This window comes from Mangifera indica, chromosome 6, assembly GCF_011075055.1.
Source record: "Mangifera indica cultivar Alphonso chromosome 6, CATAS_Mindica_2.1, whole genome shotgun sequence".
Taxonomy (NCBI): Eukaryota; Viridiplantae; Streptophyta; class Magnoliopsida; order Sapindales; family Anacardiaceae; genus Mangifera; species Mangifera indica.
Window position 1 is genome coordinate 1,478,209 of NC_058142.1, and position 23,013 is coordinate 1,501,221.

Genomic DNA, 23,013 nt, shown 5'->3' on the forward strand with positions numbered 1-23,013 from the left:
GATAATTTGAATAATTAGTTTGTAAGGTAATACATAGTTACATACCCTATGGTCTAAGATTTTTTTTTTCCAAATTACCGAAAATCAATGATAACCATTAATTTTTGGCCAAACGACTATTTCCCACCCAAGGTTTAGCGTTTTCTCAAAAGTCCCCCCTTTAACTATGGAAACACCAAACACCCACCCATGACCGGTTAGATTTAACCAAACCCTAACGGTAGTAGGGGTAAAATCGTCATTTTGGCTATAATATTAAAAATAAACTAAAATAAAATCTATTTTGCCCCCCTAAACTTTAAAAACTACAATTTTCCCCCACCCTAAGTTTTAAAAAATGGCAGTTTCACCCTAGGGTTTGGTTTTGAAATCTCCGGCGACCTCTCCGGCTCCGTTGCCGACGGCCGCTCCCTCCCGAAGCAACCTCTCCTTCCGGCGATCTCTTTCCTCCCATTTGGAGGTCCGATCGGCGCCCGGAGACGCCGTGGGAGATGAAGACTTCGTCGGGAAGACGAAGTTCTTCGTCTTCCCAGACGAGGACGACGGCGTCGGCTTCGTCTGGGAAGACGAAGAACTTCGTCTGGGAAGACGAAGAACTTCGTCTTCCCGACGAAGTCTTCGTCTCCCACGGCGTCTCCGGGCGCCGATCGGACCTCCAAATGGGAGGAAAGAGATCGCCGGAAGGAGAGGTTGCTTCGGGAGGGAGCGGCCGTCGGCAACGGAGCCGGAGAGGTCGCCGGAGATTTCAAAACCAAACCCTAGGGTGAAACTGCCATTTTTTAAAACTTAGGCAGGGGAAAAATTTCAGTTTTTAAAGTTTAGGGGGGCAAAAGGAGATAAAATTTTCAGCCGTTAGGGTTTGGTTAAATCTAACCGGCCATGGGTGGGTGTTTGGTGTTTCCATAGTTAAAGGGGGGACTTTTTAGAAAACGCTAAACCTTGGGTGGGAAATAGTCGTTTGGCCTTAATTTTTCAATAGAACTAGGTGTATATATTTTTGAATATATAATTACATACATCTACGATGGCTCTTTACTTGATTAGTTGTGCGTATATAGCATTGATCTTAATTTTCGCGGTGACTCATGGAGTGATGGGGGCGCAATTGTCTTTCTCAAAATTACTTGGGTTTTTTAAAACAACATACAAAATATTAGAGACTTCAAGGAATTTATTCTAAAATAAAAGCCCGCTAAACCGATGGGTGATTCAAAACAACTGTAACGCTTCGCCGGGGGAAACTCTGTTTAAGTCTGTGAAGAAAACTCACTCACCTCATCCAAATCCTGTTTAATGAACACAACAAGAAGAAAAATTTCTTCCAAAATCTCAATCTCTCGAACATCTTTTTTGAGTGTGAAATTCTCCACTTCATCATCAACAGAACAAAATTTTAACCACCCGTTAAATCTCACCACGTGCATTGCTTCTTTGCAATCATGTGCCCACCTGAAGAACCTCAAAAAAGGCATAGAAATCCACTCTTACATGTTCAAAAGTGGCCTTGTCGACTCCCCTTTATCGATAACTAGCCTTATTAATATGTACTCTAAATGCAACAGAGTTAGCCATGCACTTCTAGTATTTAATAATATGAGTTGTGAAGCTAATGTTTTTACTTATAATGCAATGATTTCTGGATTTTTATCAAATGGGTTTGCAGCAAAAGGTTTGGATTTTTATAAAGATATGAGAGAATTTGGTGTTTTGCCTGATAAGTTTACTTTCCCGTGTTTGATCAAGTGTTGTTGTGATCTTATGGAGGTTTTAGAGGTTAAAAAGATCCACGGATTGAGTTTTAAACTTGGTTTGGGATTTGATGTGTTCATAGGCAGCGCTTTGGTTAAGACCTACTTGAAGTTTCAATTAATGGAGGAGGCGCAAAAGGTGTTTGAGGAATTGACTGTTCGAGATGTTGTTCTTTGGAACGCAATGATTAATGGGTATGCACAGATTGGGAAATTGGATGAAGCTTTGGGGGTTTTTAGGAGGATGAGTGAAGAAGGGGTTTTGATAAGTAGATTCACTGTTACTGGGATTCTATCGGTTTTTAGTATGATAGGAGATTTCAACAATGGAAGAGGGGTTCATGGAGTTGTGATGAAAATGGGTTATGATTCAGGTGTTGCAGTTATGAATGCTTTGATTGATATGTATGGAAAGTGCAAATGTATTGATGATGCATTGGAGATTTTTGAAATGATGCAGGAGAAGGATTTGTTTTCATGGAACTCGATTATGGCTGTTCATGAACAATGTGGTGATCATGATGGCACTTTGAGGCTTTTTGATAGGATGTTACGTGCTGGAGTTCAGCCTGATTTAGTAACTGTCACTACTGTGCTTCCTGCTTGTTCTCACTTGGCAGCACTGATGCATGGTAAAGAAATTCATGCATTTATGATTGTTAATGGTTTGGCAAAGGATGGTAACTGTGAGGATGTTACTGATGTGTTGATGAACAACTCCCTCATGGACATGTATTCGAAATGTGGCAGTATGAGAGATGCTCACATGGTTTTCAATCAGATGAGTAAGAAGGATGTGGCATCGTGGAACATTATGATCATGGGCTATGGAATGGATGGTTATGTCAAGGAGGCATTGGATATGTTTTCACAGTTCTGTGAGGCAAAGCTTCAGCCTGATGAGGTGACTTTTGTGGGCGTTTTGTCAGCCTGCAGTCATTCAGGCTTTTTGAGACAAGGTCGTGAGTTCTTCGAGCAAATGGAATCAAAATATGGTGTATTTCCCACTATTGAGCATTATACTTGTGTCATTGACATGCTTGGTCGAGCTGGGAAGCTTAAAGAGGCTTATGAATTGGCACTAACAATGCCTATTGAGGTGAACCCAGTTGTATGGAGGACTTTGTTGTCAGCATGTCGGCTCCATGCGAATACAGATCTTGCTGAGATTGCAGCACAGCGGGTTTTTGAGCTTGAACCTGGACATTGTGGAAGTTATGTTTTGATGTCTAATGTCTATGTGGCAGCTGGCCGATATGAAGAAGTATTAGATGTTAGGCATATGATGAGGAAACAAAATGTAAAGAAGACACCAGGGTGTAGTTGGATTGAACTGAAGAATGGCGTGCATACTTTTATTACTGGTGATCAGTCGCATCCTGAAGTGAAGTCTATATATGCTGGATTGCAGTCATTGACAGCTCGTCTTTATGAGAATGGATATGTGCCAAACATCTAGTGGTAGATCCATTTTGAATGCCAATAAATCCACAGAGGACTCTTGAGTGATAGGATGTTATGCAAGGTTGGTTGGTGCTGATTTTCTCATATGTTGCAAAGTATCATGTATAAATACCAAAATTGACCACAACAGTGAAGCCCTGCAGGTATTGTTATCATTATCTTTTGAATTACATATCCAACCCAACAAAATGCATCTCAGATAATCCTCACAGCAGCCCTTGAGTACTGTATAGGTGAAGGCATTTGTCACCATTTCAATCTTATCACTTAATCATTCCGCATGTATTTTTTCCTGATAATAAAATAGAGTAGTAATTGCATTTCCATCTTCCTTGCAAATTACATAGACAGAGAAAGCTAGCCTTTCAAAAGCGCTTCTATTTCTCCTCTTATCTGTTTATCTGTGAATTTCAGAGTAGCATGCCACATGATTGGATTTTCGAATTTGAAATTGCAAATGGCGACACTTTTGTTCAAATTTTGCTGGTTTTGATAGACTCATATATTGGGCTCCTTTTGAAGGGTTTTTCATGTTGACTGTCTTGCCAGAGGCCTTAAGGCATATTTCTGCACTGCAACCTCTGTGTATATCCTGCTCTACGCCCTTACGTATCTTCAGGCTTTGGATATTTTTTGGTGCCCAAAGTTGTCATCTCTTCCTGCTAGCATTCAGTATCCCAGCAATGTACAAAGATTGAATTTTTCAAATTGCCCTGAACTGGTCAAGCGAATTGAGAATAGAAACAGGAGAGGATTGTGATGGCTACCTGGCAGAGCAACTCTACTGCAGAACTCCTTCCAGGCCAGCACCTCTGCACTCAATGTAATCCCCAGCAAACCAACACAACAGCAGTAGTTTCCAGCAATAGAATAGGAAACGCAATCAAGATAGTGAGAGAAAATATGTATTGTATTGAATACTCAATAAAGTTTGCAAAATCAATTCTTCAATGTAATGACTATTTTGCAATATTACTGCAAATCAGTTACAATTTCAGGGACTGAATAATCTGCAAAAATCACAAAAACACAACTGAAGCATTACTGTTCATGCCCAGCTTCCGAGACCCCTCTACTCTCCCTCCAATCCTTCTGTTTTGTACACCACTCTGTCTCCTGCAGCACCTGCTCCCTTTTCTTCCTCAGCTACTCCCTTCTTTTTCTCCCAGGCTGTGCCACGTTTCCTTATTTCCTGAGGTTGGCTTTGCAATAGAGTGATGGCCACCTGATCAAATTGCCTGCTGCCAAGTGTCTTTTCCTTTTTACTCTCTCTTTTCCTGCGAGAAATATATATATGAGTTCTAACAGATTGATGCAAGACAGCGCATATTATAAATGTTTGACTTGAGTTCCTTGCCCATAAAAGCAGCCGAAAACAACTAATTGTTGTGTCAAGTTGGGAGGTATGTGCTCTTTTTAGCTCTTAATTCAGCTGAAATTTGAGGTTATTCACTCAAACTTTATGTGTTGAACCATTTCATATTTGATTAGTGAAGGTGGATTGTTCATGCCAATTATAATTAACAACGTCTTCCTTTCTAAAGACATAATGAAGATTATCTGGATTTCATTTCTGACCATATAAAATAAGTTGTATACACACAACCCAAAAAAACAGTCTTCTTTATCATACATGATATTGTGTTGTCAAATTTCTGCATAATTAATTTCATGGAAATGATAAGATAGATGAGTAGTTATTATATAACAATTAGCTATGTAAATAATATGCAACGACTAAACAAATCATGTGTGTGCATGTTGCAACTCAATTCAAAACTTTGGTAAAAATCTATTTACCCAAACATAGCGTAAAGAGATCTTTTGAATTCTTCCGTCTCTTTTGACTTGTCAGATTAGGTAGACAAATCATGAGATAACTCCCCTTGAGATGAGTAGATTTGATTTATTAAGATTTAATTCACTCGGAAACCAACCTCTAGAGGTTTTGCATTTCCATCTTCCTTGCAATTTCTGCTTCAATAATCTAATTCTTATCACCAGCAGGGACCACCAGGCTACTATTTTGGAAAAAGCCAAACCTTTCAAAGCTTTTTATATCGACTCTGAAGCTCATGCAAGTCTTCAAGAACTTTTTGTTCCGCCTGCCGTTATTTACTTCCAAACAAAGAACTTATCAAAAAAAAAAAAACTTCCAATCATAGATCTCTCCCCCTGTATTTTCATACTTGCAGTCGAAGATGGCCGAAGCTTTTGTTCAAATTTTACTGGACAATTTGACCTCACTAATCGGAAAAGAGGTTGGGTTGCTCTGGGGTGTTGAAAAAGAGATGAATAAACTTTGCAGCTTGTTCTCAACGATTCAGGCTGTGCTTGAAGAAGCCGAGGAGAGGCAAGTAGTGGACAAGGCAATTAAGGATTGGTTAAGGAAGCTCAAACAAGCTGCTTATGTGGTAGATGACATCTTGGATGACTGCGCCACTGAAGCCACTCGATTAGAGTCTAAAGGAGAACATTCAAGGTTTATAAACAAGGCAAATGCTTCTTTCTTGCATAAACTTCGTCCACATAATATTTTATTCCGTCACGAGATTGGTATTAGGATAAGAGAGATTACAGAAAGGTTAGATGAAATTGCTCAAGAGCGAATTAAATTTCATTGGACTGAGTTTGTTTCAGATAGGCGAAATGAAGTCACAGAAAGACGCCAAACTGCCTCAATTATTACGCAGTCTCAAGTCTATGGAAGAGATGAGGATAAAGAAAGAGTTATTGAATGTCTGGTGAAGCAGGTAGCCTGTTGTGATGACATTTCAATCTACCCTATAGTTGGTTTGGGGGGGCTTGGAAAAACAACACTTGCTCAGGTAATCTTCAATGATGAGAGAGTGAAGAGTCATTTTGAGCCGAGAATTTGGGTTTGTGTCTCTGAGGAATTCAATGTGAGGAGGATTGTTAAAGCTATTATTGAATCTGCAACTGGAACTACTTGTGAAGTCTTAGACTTGGAGCCTTTGCAGCGACGACTACAAGACTTATTGAATGAGAAAAGGTATTTGCTAGTTCTAGATGATGTGTGGAATGAAGATCAAGATATGTGGGACCAGTTGAAGTTTGTATTGGCATGTGGGTCAACAGGGGCTTCAATCATCGTCACAACTCGTATCAACAGGGTTGCAACAATTATGGGAACGCTCCCTCATCATAACTTATCAGGCTTACTGGAGGATGATTGCTGGTCATTGTTTAAGGAGCGTGCATTTGGACCTGACAAAGAAGAACGTCCAAACCTTTTAGCATTGGGAAAGGAGATAGTGAAGAAGTGTGGGGGTGTGCCTCTAGCTGTAAAGTCTTTAGGCAGTCTGATGCGCTTTAAAGACAAGGAGGATGAATGGTTCTCCGTTAGGGACAGTGAACTTTGGAACTTGCCACTTGGGGAAAACTCTATCTTGCCAGCTTTACGGTTGAGTTACTCTCATTTACCATCAAAATTTAGACAATGTTTTACATATTGTGCTTTCTTTCCTAAGGATTTTCGGATTGAGAAAGAAACGCTGATTCATCTATGGATGGCGAATGGGTTTATTCCTCCCTTGGGAAAACAGAAGCTAGAAGATATTGGTAATGAGATATGCAATGAATTATGTTGGAGATCCTTTCTCCTTGATGTTAAGGAGGATGATCTCGGTAACATCATTAGATTTTCTATGCATGACCTTGTTCATGATCTTGCCCAATCTATAATGAAAGAGGAATGTCATGTAGTAGAGTATCAATGTCCAAATGTTATCTCAAAAAAAGTGGTTCATGTCAGAGTAAATACTGATTTCCTGAAGTCGTTTATGAATTCTAATGCTTTGTATGGATTTGACAACCTGAGGACAATTTATCTGGTGCCAGGAACAATCAGTCAAGGGAATGCCTTCAACTTTTCTTGTGACTTCTCAAGATTTACTTCTTTGAGAGCATTATCTGTGCGTTGGCATAATGGGAAAAAGTTGTCTTCAATTAGCCATTTAAAGCATTTAAGGTACTTGAACCTTTCTTACTCTAAATTCGTAAAGCTTCCAGAATCAGTTTGTAGGTTGGTTAACATGCAGACTTTGATACTAGAACAATGTGATTCTCTTCTGAAGCTACCTAAACGGATGCAGTGCCTTAAAAATCTACGGCATCTTTACCCAAATCGTTGTTATAAATTATCGCAAATGCCCCCAAGAATTGGGCAGATCACTTGCTTACAGACTTTAACCTTATTCATTGTGGGTAAGAGGAAAGGTTATCACCTTTCTGAATTGAAAGATTTAAATCTAGGAGGTGAGTTGCATATTAAAAATCTTCAGAGAGTGGGCAATCTGCTGGATGCAAAGGAAGCCAATTTGGTGGGAAAACAAAATCTCCGTCGCTTGAGCTTGTCCTGGGGGAATGTTAGTGAATCTGAATTGCTGCAAAATGCTGAGGAGGTCCTTGAAGCCCTTGAGCCTCCCCGAAACCTTGAGCATTTGGTTATAGAGGGATACAAAGGTGCCCATTTTCCACTTTGGTTGAATGATCAAAATCTTAGTAAAGTTGTTTCTATTGAGCTCATGGAATGTTCAAATTGTGTTCAACTTCCTTCCTTGGGGAAACTGCCTTTCCTTCAATATCTTAGAATCGATACAATGACTCAAGTACTGTACATTGACCATGATATTCAAAGTGGAGGACTAATAGGAAGATTCCCATCTTTGAAGGAACTTGTGATTTCTAATATGCCAAGGTTACTGAGGTTGACAATAGAGGATGGAAAAGAACTTTTCCCTTGTCTTACCAACCTGGTAATTTATAATTGCCATAAATTCACCTTGCCATGTCTTCCTTTATTGAAAGATTTACGAGTGAGTGGCTGCAGTGACGCAATGCTAAGATCAATCTCAGAGGCTGGACACCTTAATTACCTATCCTTTTGTGATAATGATGAGTCAATTTTCCTTCCACAAGGGATGCTGCAAAACCTCACCTATCTTCATACAATTACTATTGAAGATTTCAGCAAGCTTAGGGGGCTTCCCACAGAGTTGCAACAGTTTTCCAACCTCCGGAGCTTGAACCTTATTGGCTGCCCGGAGCTAGTAGCCTTTCCTGAGGGTATCAAACACCTTAGTTCCCTTCAGCATTTAACCATATCTGGCGTTTTCTCAGGTGTTATATTTGAATTTAATCCGAGAATACCCAGTGGCTTTCAGAAATCCAGATGTTGGTCAGATGCACCTTCTGAGGCTAAGTTGGTAGTCTTGCCGGAGGTCTTAAGGCATATCCCTGCACTGCAGTCTTTGTGTATATCTGGCTACCCTGATCTAGCATCATTGCCTGACTGGCTGGGAGACCTTACATCTCTTCAGTCTTTGTATATCTTTGAGTGTCCGAAGTTGTCGTCTCTTCCCACCAGCATTCAGACTCTTAGCAATCTACAGCTTTTGGAGATTTATTACTGCCCTGAACTGGTTAAGCGATGTGAGAAAGAAACGGGGGAGGATTGGTACAAAATAGCAAATATCCCGACGGTTCGTGTTGAATGGGAAGATAAACATTGCTGCGAACGAGAATTACAAACAACTAAAACTAATTGTTGCATCAAGTTGAAAGGTATGTGCACTTTTGCTCTACTTACACTCGAACATTATCCACTCATTAACATTTTATCTAAAACCATTGTAGATATGATGGGCATTCGACGCTAGTGCTGGAATGAGCTCTACTTAAATTCATAATGTCTAATTTGGGCTCATTCGTGTTGGTGCAAGTGTTGCCAGAGAACTGTTGGTGGGTTTAGCTATGCCGTTGGAGAAATAAGCAGAGTCATCAAAGAGGCAAATGAGCTAAACTTGAGTCAAGTTGCTGAGTTGGACCTCCAACTCAAGTTTGGTTTGAACACATAAATCCGAGCCCAAGCTAGCTTGAATCTACCTCTGATGCACCTGGGTTTTTTTCATGCTGGTATCATACCAGTCACAGGGAGGACTTCTGATGATGTGAAAAATGAATATTACTTTTGTTTTCCGTTTCTGACAATATTTTGCATGGTAAATAAATATGTTGTTTACATTTGACAAATTAAAAACTATTATTCTCTTCATTCATAGTACAATTATTAAAACTTCATTAGAGAAATTAAGTTCGTAAATTTTTATTTTAAACAATGTTTACATTATCTTACAGTTTTTTATTGAAAAACTTTTACAAAATCACCAGACACCTCATATTCGAAGAATGAGACAAACTCCTACTCTGGTAAAACTGTTAATAATAGAATTTTAAAAAATAAACAATGTCCTTTTACACTTTCATAATCTCTTATTTAAACCTTTTTTAACTCGAAAATCTTATTAAATTAACCTCCAAAGATTTGGCAACAGAAAATGCTCTTAGAGTCGACAACAGATTAGGGCCTTTTCCATAATGGTGGCACGAGGTTAACAGTGAAGCCCCGCAGGTACTGTTATCATTATCTCTTGAATTTACATATCCAACCTAATAAAACGATGCTCAGATAAACCCCACAGCAGCCTATGAGTACTGTACAGGCGTAGGCATTTGTCCCCATCAGTGTTCCAATCTTATCACTTAATCATTCTACTTGTATTTTTGCCTGATAATAAATTAGAGTAGTAATTGCATTTCCATCTTCCTTGAAAATTCCATAGACAGAGAAAGCCAGCCTCTCAAAAGCGCTTCTATTTCTCCTCTTAATTGTTTATCTGTAAATTTCTGAGTAGCATGCCACTGGACTCACTGAGAATTGGATTTTCAAACTTGCAATTGTAAATGCCCGACTCTTCTTTTCAAATTTTGCTGGTTTTGATAGACTCATATATTGAGCACCTTCTAAGGGTTTTTCAAGTTGACTGGTCTCGCCAGAGGCCTTAAGGTATGTTCCTGCACTGCAATCTCAGTGTATATCCAAATACACCCTTAACATCTCTTCAGGCTTTGATAAATTTTGGTATCCAAGGTTGTCATCTCTTCCTGTCTTCCTGCTAGCATTCAGAATCTCAGCAATCTACAAAGATTGAATATTTCATATTGCCCCGAACTGGTCAAGCGACATGAGAAAGAAACAGGAGAGGAGGATTGATACAAGATCGCATATATTCTAAATGTTTGACTTGAGACTCTTGCCCATAAAAGAAGCAGATTCAGCTCTTAATTCAGCTGAAATTTGAGGTTATTCACTCATAAACATTATGTTTTGAACCATTTCAGATTTGATTAGTGAAGGTGGATTGTTCATGCCAATTATGATACTAGTTAAAGTGTAAAATTCTTTAACGTCATCTTTTCTAAACACATGATGAAGATTATCTGGATTTCATTTATGACCATGAAATGTAAGTTGTATACCAAAAAATATTATGTGATGTGAAACTCTTTTTCAATCAAACCCGTATGAATGATGTAAGAGGTGAGTAGTTATTATATAAGAATTACTCATGTAAACAATATGCAACAACTAGATAAATCACTTATGTGTAAGTTTGACAAATCACCTATGTAAATACAATTAGTCAACTCAAAATACGGATAAAAATTTATTTATCCAAAAACAACCAGAAAAATAAGATTTAACAATATCAGTTGAATTTTCCCATCTCCTCAATTTGTTTAATTTAGTTGTCAAATCATAAGATAATTTCTTTGAGACGGCTAGATTTGATTGATTGAAATCTCTAATATAATTTATTCATAAACCCATCATCTCGGTCTTTTCAAGTATGGGTTATGGTAGAATCGAGTCAAGTTTGAGTATAGATTGTATTCGAATCGAGTCGAGTTAAATTCGTGTTTAACTTGAGTATAAGTCAAGCTTTGAATTTGGATCGGTAGTGTAGCCAAATAAAATGTATTAAACCCATATTATTTTAATATATGTCGATCAAAATAATATCTTTTTATTTGATTTGTATATAACTTTTTTAGAGTTTGACAATTCAAACACCCTAGAAGTTTGCATTCAAAAATATTTAAGTTTATACTCAAATTTGAATTCAAGTTTAAATTCATATGAATTTAATTTATTTCAGCCTCATCTAAACTATACTCATTTTAGATCTCAAATAAGCTTGGTCGGAAATTCAGCCTTGTTCACAAGGACTACTGAAGTTTTGCGTTTCCATTTTCCTTGCAATTTCTAGCTTCATTAATCTTATGTTTATCGCCAGTAGGAACCACCAGGCTGCCTACGTTTTTATAAGGCCAAAAGACTTAGTCCCACCCAAGGTATAGTGAATTCTCCGACTTTCAAAAACTCAAACACTCATCCGTAATTTAAAAAACTAACACCTACCCTCTAAAATTAAGTTAAAGTTAAAGTTAAAGATAAAATCGTTATTTAATAATAATATTTAAAGTTTTTATCATTTTACCCTCTTAATTTGAAAAATTAACAATTTCCCTTAAAATTAAATTTTGAAAAGTGACATTTTCCCTCTTACCTAAGGTTTTCAATTTTGCCGATGAATTTCTAGTCAACGATGGTCAATTTCTCTCCCTCCGATGCTCACCTTCAAACCGACGATGTCTAGATTAATCTAGATGAAATCCAGATGAAGTCAATTTCGTCTAGATGATGATGACTATCCAGAAGAGATCGATCTTCTCATTTGGACTGTTGTTGTCATCCAGACAAAGCCAACTTCATTTGGATGATGAATATCTAGACAAAGAGTTCGACTATTTGTCTAGATTTCATCAAATCCAGACATCACTAGTCCAATATTAAGCACTAGAGGGAGAGATGACACTGGGAGGGAGAGAGATTGACCATCGTTGGTCGAAAATTCACCGGGGAAATTGGAAACCTTAGGTAGGGGGGAAATGTCACTTTTCAATACTTAATTTTAGGAAAAATTATTAATTTTTCAAATTAAAGGGGTAAAATGATATAAAATTTAAATATTATTGTTAAATGATGATTTTGTCCTTCACCTTAACTTAATTTGGGTGGATATTGGGGTTTTTGAAAGTTGGAGGGTGCAATAGCAGTTCACTATACCTTGGGTGGGACAAACTGTTTAGGCCTTTTCCTTTTTTAAAAGGCCTAACCTTTCAGGGCCTACTTCCAAACACAGATCTCTCCCTGTATTTTCGTAATTGCAGTCCAAGATGGCCGACACTTACGTTTAAATCTTACTGGGACATTTGAACTCACTCAACGGAAAAGAGGTTGGGTTGCTCTGGGATGTTGAAAAAGAGATGAATAAACTTTCCAACTTGTTCTCAACTATTCAGGCCGTGCTTGAAGATGCCGAGGAGAAGCAAGTAAAGGACAAAGCAATCAAGAATTGGTTAAGGAAGCTCAAACAAGCAGCATAAGTGGTAGATGACATTTTGGATGACTGCGCCACTGAAGCCGCTCGATTAGATTGTAAAGGCCAGAATTCAAGGTTTATAAAGGCAATGTCTTCTTTCTTGCATAAACTTCGTCCACATAATATTTTATTCTGCCACAAGATAGGTGCTAGGATGTGAGAGACAACAGAAAGGTTAGATGAAATTGCTCAAGAGCGAATTAAATTTCATTTGGCTGAGTTTGTTTCAGATAAGAGAAAGGAAGTCACAGAAATACGCCAAACTGCCTCCATTATTACGCAATCTCAAGTATATGGAAGAGATGAGGATAAAGAAAAGATTTACAAGTGGGTGGCTGTAGTGACACATTGTTAAGATCAATTTCTTCATTGCAGTACTTATGGGTGGGGGGTTGTAGTGACGCATTGCTAAGATCAATCTCAAACGCTAGACGCCTTAATTACCTATACACTTGTTATAACGATGAGTCAATTTACCTTCCGCATGAGATGCTGCGAAATCTCACCTCTCTTCATTCAATTACTATTGACAATTTCAGCAAGCTTAAGGGGCTTCCCACAGAGTTGCATCAACTTTCCGACCTCCAGGCCTTGAGCATTATTAACTGCCCAGAGCTGGTAGCCTTTCCTGAAGGTATTAAACACCTTAGTTCCCTCCAGCATTTAAGCATATCTGGTGGAATCTCATGGATTGTAGTTGAATTTGATCCAAGCAGACCCACAGGCCAGCAATCCGGATGTTTTTCAAATAAACCTTCTGAGGCTAAGATGGCAGTCTTGCCAGAGGTCTTAAGACATATGCCTGCACCGCAGTCTTTGCGTATATCCAGCTATCCTGATCTATCATCATTGCCTGACTGGCTGGGAGACCTTACATCTCTTCAGTCATTGTACATCTTTAACTGCCCAAACTTGTCATCTCTTCCTGCCAGAATTCAAAGTCTCAGCAATCTAGAGGAACTGGAGATTTTTTACTGCACTGAACTGGTTAAGCGATGTGAGAAAAAGATGGGGGAGGATTGGTACAAAATAGCACAAGGTTACAGTGGAATTGGAACATAAACGATTGCGCAAACTAGAATTACAAACAAGTAAAACTAATTGCTGCAACAAGTTGAAAGGTATGTGCACTTTTGCTCTGCCTGAACTGAAACATTATCCACTCATAAACATTATATCTAAACCATTGCAGATATGATGGGCACTCGATGATAGTACTGTTTCAAGCTTGATTTGAATCTATTATGTTTAGTTCAAGTCCATTCATGTTGGTGCAAATTTTTATCAAAATCTACCGGTGATGTTGATAATGTCATTAGAAAGGTAAGTAGTGTCAAAGGCAAATGAGCTAAACTTAACTCAAGTTGCTGAGTTTGACTTCTAACTCAAGTTTGACTCAAAAACATCAATCCGAGTCTTTGCTGGCTTGGCTCAAATCTCCCTGATGGACTTGAGTTTATTTTTCATGCTGATATCATATCAGTCAAAGGGAGGACTTCTAATGATGTGAGAAATTAACGTTACCTTTGTTTTCTGTTTCCGACACTATTTTCAATTGTATATAAATATGTTGTTTACATTTGACAAATTAAAAACTCTACAATTTCTTCACAGATGGTACAATTATTAGAACTTCGTTTGAGAAATTAGGTTAATAAATTATTATTTTAAACAATATATAAAATTATTTTACGGTTTTTTTATGGCCAAAGGACTATTTTCCACCCAAAATATCTTGTTATCTCAAATTTTCATTTCCTAATTTTAAAAATCTTATTTACTCATTCATGAGCGGTTAAAGTTAACTAAATTTTAACCCTTTAAAAATTTTTTTCCCTTAAACCCTAAAAACTAATAATTTTCCTCGTATGTTAAGTTTTAAAAAATGACATTTCCCTCTAAGGTTTAGTTTTCAAACTTCAGTGGCATCTCCTTTCTCTTCCTCCTGCGGTCGCTCCCTCACCATCTTCCCCTCCAGCCAGTAGTCTTAAACGCATCATCTGTGTCTCCTCGACGAAGACGAGATCTCTCGTCTTCCCTAGCAAAAATGAGATCTCGTCTTCGTTTTCCCCTACAAAGATGATACTCTCATCTTCGTCTTCCCCTACGAAGATGATACTCTTGTCTTCGTCGAGGAAGATGAACAACTTCATCTTCCCGACAAAGTTGAGATTTATTTTTAGCATCAATTGATATTATCTAAGCTTTCAAATGAGAGAATCTTGACCGTCAGAGAGAGAAGAGATATCGGGAGATATTTATTGTCGGTGATGACATTAGATTTGACATCGAAGATCTGAAAATGAAACACTAAGGGAGAATGGTTATTTTTTAAAACTTGGGTTATGGAAAAAACTTTTAATTTTTAGGGTTTAGAGGAGGAAAAAAATAATAAATTTTAATTTATTTTTAATATTACAGATAAAATAATGATTTTACCCCTAAAATCGTTAATTTTAATCACTTATAGATAGGTGTTTGAGATTTTTAAAGTTAAGAGGTGAAAACTTGAGATAAGAGCATACTTTGGGTGGGAATAAGTCCTTTGGCCTTTTTCTGTTGAAGAACTCTGATCACTTCTACAAAATCACTGGAAACACCTACTGCAATTCGAAACCGGAGACAAACCCCCACTCCATTAAAACCGTTAATAATAGAATGTTAAAAAATAGACCATAACTTTTTACACTTTCATAATCTCTTCTTTAAACCCATTTTAACTGGAAAAGCTTATTAAATCAACCCAAACGTTCAAAGATTTGGCAATGGACCATACTACTAGAGTCGACATTAGATTAGCAACAGTGAAGCCCCGCAGGTCTTGTTATAGTTTTCTCTTGAATTTACATATCAGTCCCAACAAAATGCTTCTCAGATAAACCCCACAGCAGCCCACGAGTACTGTATGTGTGAAGGCATTCGTCACCACCAGTGTTTCAATCTTGTTACTTAGTCATTCTGCTTGTAATTGTGCCTGATAATAAATTAGAGTAGTAATTGCATTTCCATAGCCTTTCAAAAGCGCTTCTGTTTCTCTTCTCTTAATTGTTAATCTGCAAATTTCAGAGTAGCATGCCACATGATTGAATTCTCAAACTTGCAATAGCAGAAACATTATGTTTGAGGTTATTCACTCATAAACATTATGATTCGAACCATTTTAGATATTATAAGTGAAGGTGGATCGTTCATGCCAATTTTGTTATCAGATAAACTGGATAAAGTAATATTGTTTTTCTTTCTAACGACATAACAAAGTTCATTTCTGACTATGTAAAATAAGTTGTATGTACTTACAACCAAAAAATAGTACATAATTTTGTGATGTCAAACTACTTCTTAGTTAAACTTACAACAATAATATAAAAGATGAGTAATTAATATACAACAATTAGATAGGTAAACAATATACAAAGATTAGACAAATTACTCATGTGCATGTTTGACAAATCACTTATGTGAATACGCCTAGACAACTTAAATACAGGTAAAAATCTAGGTTTGAAAATAACAAGGAAAATAAGACTGCACAATATCAACCGTATTTTCCAATCTCTTCAACTTTTCAAATTTAGTCTCCAAATCATAAAATAATTTTATTTAAGATGAGTAGATTCGATTTATTAAAATTTGTAATGTAATTTACTAATAAATCTACCCTCTTGGCTCTCTCAAGTAAAATTAGATTCGAATCAAATTAAACTTGAATTTGACTAAAGTATAAGTTCGAATTGAGCTTTGAGTTCAGATTGGTGGTATAGCCAAATTAAAAAAAAAAACTAAAATAATGTTTCGTATGGATTAAAATGACCTTATTTTAATCTATTCATATAAAAAATTTTTCTAATTTATCGTACCGAACACCTTTAATATTTGAATTCGAAAATATTTAATTTTTAAGTTTATATTAAAATTTAAGTTTACTTAGGATTAAATTTATTTCGGGCTAGTTTAAACCCAACTCATGTTTAAACTTAATAAACACCATTCGGATCCAATCCAGCACTTCCATCTTCCCTGCAATTTCACGCTTCAATAATCTAATTCTTATTACCAGCAGGGACCACCAGGCCACCTACTTCTGGAAAAAGCCTTGCCTTCCAAACGCGTTTATATTGACTTTGAAGCACACACAAGTCTTCCACGCCTACCTTCATCAACTTCCAAACACTGATCTCTCCCCGTATTTTCATACTTGCAGTCGATGATGGCCGAAGCTTTTGTTCAAATTCTACTGGACAATTTGAACTCACTCATCGGAAATGAGGTTGGGTTGCTCTGGGGTGTTGACAAAGAAATGAAAAAACTTTCCAGCTTGTTCTCAACTATTCAGGCCGTGCTTGAAGACGCTGGGGAGAGGCAAGTAGAGGACAAGGCAATCAAGAATTGGTTAAGGAAGCTAAAAGAGGCGGCTTATGTGGTAGATGACATCTTGGATGATTGCGCCACTGAAGCCTCTCGATTAGAGCATAAATGCCAGAATTCAAGGTTTATAAACAAGACAATGTCTTCTTTCATGCATAAACTTCGTCCACATAATATTTTATTCTGTCACAAGATCGGTGTTAGGATGAGAGAGATTACAGATAGGTTAGATGAAATTGCTCAAGAGCGAAGTAAATTTCATTTGAATGAGTTTGTTTCAAATAGGGGAAATGAAGTTACAGAAAGACGCCAAACTGCCTCCGTTATTACGCAATCTCAAGTATATGGAAGAGATGAGGATAAAGAAAAAATTATTGAATGCCTGGTGAAGCGTGTAGCCTGTTGTGATTGCATTTCAATCTACCCAATAGTTGGTTTAGGAGGCCTTGGAAAGACAACACTTGCTCAAGTAGTCTTCAATGATGAAAGAGTGAAGAGTCATTTTGAGGTGAGAATTTGGGTTTGTGTCTCTGAGGATTTCAATGTGAGGAGGATTGTTAAAGCTATTATTGAATCTGCAAGCGGAACTACTTGTGAATTCTTAGACTTGGACCCTTTGCAGCGACGACTACAAGACTTGTTGAATGAGAAACGGTATTTGCTAGTCCTAGATGATGTGTGGAATGAAGATCAAGATATGTGGGACAGGTTAAAGTTTGTATTGGCATGTGGGTCAAAAGGGGCTTCAATCATCGTCACAACTCGTATCAACAGGGTTGCATCAATTATGGGAACGTTTCCCCAGCATAACTTATCAGGTTTACTGGAGGATGATTGCTGGTCATTGTTTAAGGAGCGTGCATTTGGACCTGACAGAGAAGAACGTCCAAACCTTGTAGAATTGGGGAAGGAGATAGTGAAGAAGTGTGGGGGTGTGCCTCTAGCTGTAAAGTCTCTAGGCGGCCTGATGCGCTTTAAAGACCAGGAAAATGAATGGCTCTCTGTTAGGGACAGTGAACTTTGGAACTTGCCACTTGGGGAAAACTCTATCTTGCCAGCTTTACGGTTAAGTTACTCTCATTTACCATCAAAAGTTAGACAATGTTTTGCTTATTGTGCTTTGTTTCCTAAGGATTTTTGGATTGAGAAAAAAATGCTGCTTCATCTATGGATGGCCAACGGGTTTATTCCTTCCTCGGGAAAACAGGAGCTAGAAGATATTGGTAATGAGATATGCAATGAATTATGTTGGAGATCTTTTCTTCTTGACAGTGAGGAATATAATCTGGGTAACGTCATCAGATTTTCTATGCATGACCTCGTTCATGATCTTGCCCAATCTATAATGGAAGATGAATGTCATGCAGTGGAGTATCAATGCACAAATTTTATCTCAAAAGGAATGGTTCATGTCAGCATAAATACTGATTTGCTGCAATCATTTGTGAAGTCTAATGCTTTGCATGGATTAGAAACCCTGAGGACAATTTATCTGGTGCCAGGATATACCTTCAACTTTTCTTGTGACTTCTCAAGATTTATTTCTTTGAGAGCATTATCTGTGTTTCAGCATAATGGGAAAAAGTTGTCTTCAATTAGCCATTTAAAGCATTTAAGGTACTTGAACCTTTCTAACTCTAATTTCGTAAAGCTTCCAGAATCAATTTGTAGGTTGGTTAACATGCAGACTTTGATACTAGAACAATGTGGTTCTCTTCTGAAGCTACCTAAACGGATGCAGTGCCTTAAAAATCTACGACATCTTTACCTGAATCATTGTTATAAATTATCACAAATGCCCCCAAGAATTGGGCAGATCACTTGCTTACAGACTTTAACTCTATTCATTGTGGGTAAGAGGAAAGGTTATCACCTTGCCGAATTGAAAGATTTAAATCTAGGAGGAGAGTTGCATATTAAATATCTTCAGAGAGTGTGCAATCCGCTGGATGCAAAAGAAGCGAATTTGTTGGGAAAGCAAAATCTCCGCCGCTTGACCTTGTCCTGGGAACAAGTTGGTGAATCTGAATTGCTGGAAAATGCTGAGGAGGTCCTTGAAGCCCTTGAGCCTCCCCGAAACCTTGAGCATTTGGTTATAGAGGGATACAAAGGTGCCCATTTTCCACTTTGGTTGAATGATCAAAATCTTAGTAAAGTTGTTTCTATTGAGCTCATGGGATGTTCAAATTGTGTTCAACTTCCTTCCTTGGGGAAACTGCCTTTCCTTCGATATCTTATAATCAATACAATGACTCAAGTACTGTACATTGACCATGATATTCAAAGTGGAGGACTAATAGGAAGATTCCCATCTTTGAAGAAACTGGTGATTTCTAAAATGCCAAGGTTACTGAGGTTGACAATAGAGGATGGAAAAGAACTTTTCCCTTGTCTTACCAACCTGGAAATTTATAATTGCCATAAATTGACTCTGCCATGTCTTCCTTTATTGAAAGATTTACGAGTGCGTGGCTGTAGTGATGCATTGCTAAGATCGGTTCCTTCATTGCAATGCTTACTGGTGGGAGGTTGTAGTGACGCATTGCTGAGATCAATCTCAAACGCTAGACGCCTGAATTACCTACACATTTGTGATAACGATGAGTCAATTTACCTTCCACAAGAGATGTTGCAAAATCTCACCTCTCTTCATTCATTTACTATTGGCAGTTTCAGCAAGCTTAAGGGGCTTCCCACAGAGTTGCAACAACTTTCCGACCTCCGGGCATTAAACATTTTTAACTGCCCAGAGCTGGTAGCCTTTCCTGAAGGTATTAAACACCTTAGTTCCCTCCAGCATTTAACCATATCTGGTGGAGTCTCATATATGGGACTTCAATATGATCTAAACAACCCCACAGGCTATAAATGCGCATGTTTGTTAGATACACCTTCTGAGGCTAAGTTGGCAGTCTTGCCGGAGGTCTTGAGGTATATCCCTGCACTGCAGTCTTTGTGTGTAGCCAGCTACCGTGATCTAGCATCATTGCCTAATTGGCTGGGAGACCTTACATCTCTTCAGTCTTTGTACATCTATAACTGCCCAAACTTGTCATCTCTTCCCGACGGCATTCAGAGTCTCAGCAATCTATTGGAACTAGAGATTTATTGCTGCCCTGAATTGGTTAAGCGATGTGAGAAAGAAACGGGGGAGGATTGGTACAAAATAGCAAATATTCCGAAGATTAGTGTGAAGTTGTAACCTGAATTTTTTCGGAAACGAGAATTACAAACTAGTAAAACTGATTGTTGCATCAAGTTGAAAGGTATGTGATCTTTTACTCTTGCTCTGCTTAAACTCAAACATTATCCACACAAACATTATATCTAAACCATTGCAGATATGATAGGCATTTGATGCTAGTGCTGTTTCAAGCTCAATTTGAATCCATTATATCTAGTTCAAGTCCATTCCTGTTGGTGCAAAGCGTTGTCAAAATCTGTTGGCAGACTTAATAATGTTGTAGGAGTGGTAAGTAGTGTTGATGGAGAGGTAAATGAGCTAAACTCACATTAAATTGTTGAACTAGATTTCTAACCCGAGTTTGACTCGAAGATATGGATTTGAGCCCTAATTGGCTTGTCTCGATTCCACACCTGGTGCAACTAGGTTTATTTTTCATACCAAGTTAAAGCAAAAACTTCTAATGACGTAGAAAATGATTATTACTTTTTTTTTTGCCGGGAATATTTTTGCATTGTATATAAATGTGTTGTTTACATTTGAGAAATTAAAAACAAGACATTCTCATCATATATGTACAATTTTAAAAAATTATTCAAAAAATTGGGTTGATAAATTATTATTTTAAACAATGTTTGCATTAGCTTAGGGTTTTTATAGAAAAACTCTCCTACACTTATACAAAATCATTATAAACACTCACTCGTATTTGAAATAGGAAGAAACCCTCTACTTTATAAAAAGCCATTAATAATAATTTGTTAAAAAATAGATAAAGACTTTTTACACTTTCACAATCTCTCTTTAAATTTTATGTAACTCAGAAATCTTATTAAATTAATTCAAACATTTAAAGATTTGACAATCGATCATATATTAGAGTTAATATCATATTAGTCATTATTGTCATTTTTTTAGTAGTGATAAAAGGTAAAGGCCAAACGACTATTTCCCACCCAAGGTATGCTGTAATGACATGTTTCCATAGTTTCCATCCTTTAACTATGGAAACATCAAATACCAACCCATAATTGGTTAAATTTAATAGAACCCTAACATATGCAAAATTTATCTCTTTTTACCCCTCTAAACTTTAAAAATTAAAATTTTTCCCCAACCTAAGTTTTAAAAAATGGCAGTTTCACCCTAGGGTTTGGTTTTGAAATCTCCGACGACCTCTCCGATTCCATTGCCGACGGTCTCTCTCTCTCGAAGCATCCTTTCCTTCCAGCAATCTCTTTCCTCCCATTTGGAGGGTCGATCGACGTCGGAGACCCCTTGGGAGACGAGATGAAGTTCTTCGTCTTCCTAGACTAAGATGAAGTCGTTGTCTTCGTCTTCGTCTTCCCCGACGAAGTTCTTCGTCTCTCAAGACGCCTCCGACGTTGATCGACCCTCCAAATGGGAGGAAAGAGATTGTCGGAATGAGAGGATGCTTCAGGAGGGAGAGACTGTTGGCAATAGAGTCGGAGAGGTCGTCAGAGATTTCAAAACCAAACCCTAGGGTGAAATTACCATTTTTTAAAACTTAGGCTGGAGGAAAATTTTAGTTTTTAAAGTTTAGGAGGGTAACAATAGATTATATTTTAGTTTATTTTTTAATATTATAAAGAAAATAACAATTTTACCCTTATCATAATTATTTTTAACTGGTTATGTGTAGGTATTTGGTGTTTTCATAGTTAGAGTGAAAACTTGTCATTACAACATACCTTGGGGTGGGAAATAGTCGTTTGGCCAAAGGTAAATGATCAAATTAGACATGTATAATAGTGAGTTTAAATAATTTGATAATTGTTTAATTCAATATGGAATAAAAATATTTGGTTGTGTTCAAATTTATATAAAAAAAGGATGGACGAAATACGGTACATAAGTAATTAAATATAATAAGAAGGATAGTATTGTAAATAGAAAGGTGTATTAAGATATTTTTATATTTGTGAAAGATTTAAGGAGGTTTAGCTAGAATTTAGTGTGACGGTTACGGACGGAGCTTCCACTACCGTTAACTGCTCATATTTCCTCATTTTCAATCGACCCGTTCATAGTTATTTCTCCGATTTCCACTCTCGGAGAAATCGAAACATCTGAACCGTTGAGATTTTGATTCCGGATGATTCGATTCGCTCCAATCTATGCAGAGTAAACACAAACGTAAAATATAAATTCCGGTGATGGAGAAACTGAAAGATTGTTGCTGGTCCATAATGACATCCGTTGCCATTAGCGTTACAATTTTCCCGATTCGTCTTCTTTACGTTCTATATTTAACTGGAAAACCTAGCCGCACCAAATCCTCGTAGCCAGTCTCTACGCTGGTTGTTTTGGGTTTAGGTGAGTCAGTTTCTTATAGGTGAGTCCGCACCAAATCGAATGTTTTAAATTTTATTATCAATGGAATTTGTAAAGGCGGACACACGGTGGAAATGATGAATCTCTTATCGGTACTGCAAATGGACTGGTTTGCACCGCGGTTCTGCATTGCTGCTGCCACTGATAATATGAATCTTCAGAAGGCACTTGTTTTCGAGGATTCTTTGGTTCGTAAGTAGAGTTTTTTTTTTTTTTTTAACTTAATTTTGCGTCTTTTATTCTTTTAATTGCAAATTTTCTGTCTTTTCTCCAAGTTGAATTTTCAATATTTAGAAGTTTTGAAAATGTCTGATCGCTCTAATTAAGTCACTGTTAGTTTTTTAGGTCTGGAGTAGATATTTTAACTTGTTAATCAATGATCCACTAATCAGTAAAGCTGAAGTAATACGCTTTTAAAATTAAAGTTTAGTAGGTAAAGGAGTGATGTACTCTCTGCGCCTCACAGTGTTGAAATCTTGAAGACTAACCCTAGAACTTTTTGGCAAAATATATATAGATTGAATCTTGAAAAAGGTCGGGGTGAAGGGAAAAAAACTGGGGTAAAATGATTTTAAAAGTCCTGAAATGG

General features: G+C 37.4%; 3 protein-coding genes and 1 long non-coding RNA gene across 6 annotated transcripts; 3 read left to right on the plus strand and 1 right to left on the minus strand.

Moving 5' to 3' along the window:
- The first annotated feature begins 1,218 nt into the window (after window positions 1–1,218).
- On the plus strand, window positions 1,219–4,182 carry LOC123218704 (pentatricopeptide repeat-containing protein At3g14730). Of its 2 annotated transcripts, none has more exons than XM_044640258.1 (2): window positions 1,219–3,355; window positions 3,627–4,182. In XM_044640258.1, exon 1 carries the CDS (start codon window positions 1,294–1,296, stop codon window positions 3,205–3,207), a length of 1,914 nt encoding a protein of 637 aa, XP_044496193.1. In that variant the 5' UTR covers window positions 1,219–1,293; the 3' UTR covers window positions 3,208–3,355; window positions 3,627–4,182. The 2 variants fall into 2 exon arrangements, with proteins under 2 accessions (XP_044496193.1, XP_044496194.1); XM_044640259.1 differs by having other exon boundaries at window positions 3,762–4,182.
- A 193-nt stretch (window positions 4,183–4,375) lies between these two features.
- LOC123218705 lies at window positions 4,376–5,218 on the minus strand. Its single transcript, XR_006502731.1, has 2 exons — window positions 5,013–5,218; window positions 4,376–4,489 (listed from the first exon to the last, which is right to left on the minus strand). It is a non-coding gene; the product is annotated as an uncharacterized LOC123218705 (long non-coding RNA).
- Window positions 5,219–5,273: 55 nt separating this feature from the next.
- LOC123218702 (putative disease resistance protein RGA1) lies at window positions 5,274–9,288 on the plus strand. Its single transcript, XM_044640254.1, has 2 exons — window positions 5,274–8,798; window positions 8,871–9,288. The coding sequence occupies exons 1-2, from the start codon at window positions 5,414–5,416 to the stop codon at window positions 8,891–8,893; spliced, it is 3,408 nt and encodes a 1,135-aa protein (XP_044496189.1). The 5' UTR covers window positions 5,274–5,413; the 3' UTR covers window positions 8,894–9,288.
- Window positions 9,289–16,522: 7,234 nt separating this feature from the next.
- Window positions 16,523–20,575, plus strand: LOC123218703 (putative disease resistance protein RGA3). Of its 2 annotated transcripts, none has more exons than XM_044640255.1 (2): window positions 16,523–20,151; window positions 20,227–20,575. In XM_044640255.1, the coding sequence occupies exon 1, from the start codon at window positions 16,725–16,727 to the stop codon at window positions 20,085–20,087; it is 3,363 nt and encodes a 1,120-aa protein (XP_044496190.1). In that variant the 5' UTR covers window positions 16,523–16,724; the 3' UTR covers window positions 20,088–20,151; window positions 20,227–20,575. The 2 variants fall into 2 exon arrangements, with proteins under 2 accessions (XP_044496190.1, XP_044496191.1); XM_044640256.1 differs by having other exon boundaries at window positions 20,236–20,575.
- The last annotated feature ends 2,438 nt before the right edge of the window (window positions 20,576–23,013 follow it).

Coding starts and splice junctions, on each gene's coding strand:
- LOC123218704 (XM_044640258.1), top strand. CDS start 1,294: ATGAACACAACAAGAAGAAAAATTTCTTCCAAAATCTCAATCTCTCGA.
- LOC123218702 (XM_044640254.1), top strand. CDS start 5,414: ATGGCCGAAGCTTTTGTTCAAATTTTACTGGACAATTTGACCTCACTA. Junction 8,799..8,870: donor TTGTTGCATCAAGTTGAAAG/GTATGTGCACTT, acceptor AAACCATTGTAG/ATATGATGGGCATTCGACGC.
- LOC123218703 (XM_044640255.1), top strand. CDS start 16,725: ATGATGGCCGAAGCTTTTGTTCAAATTCTACTGGACAATTTGAACTCA.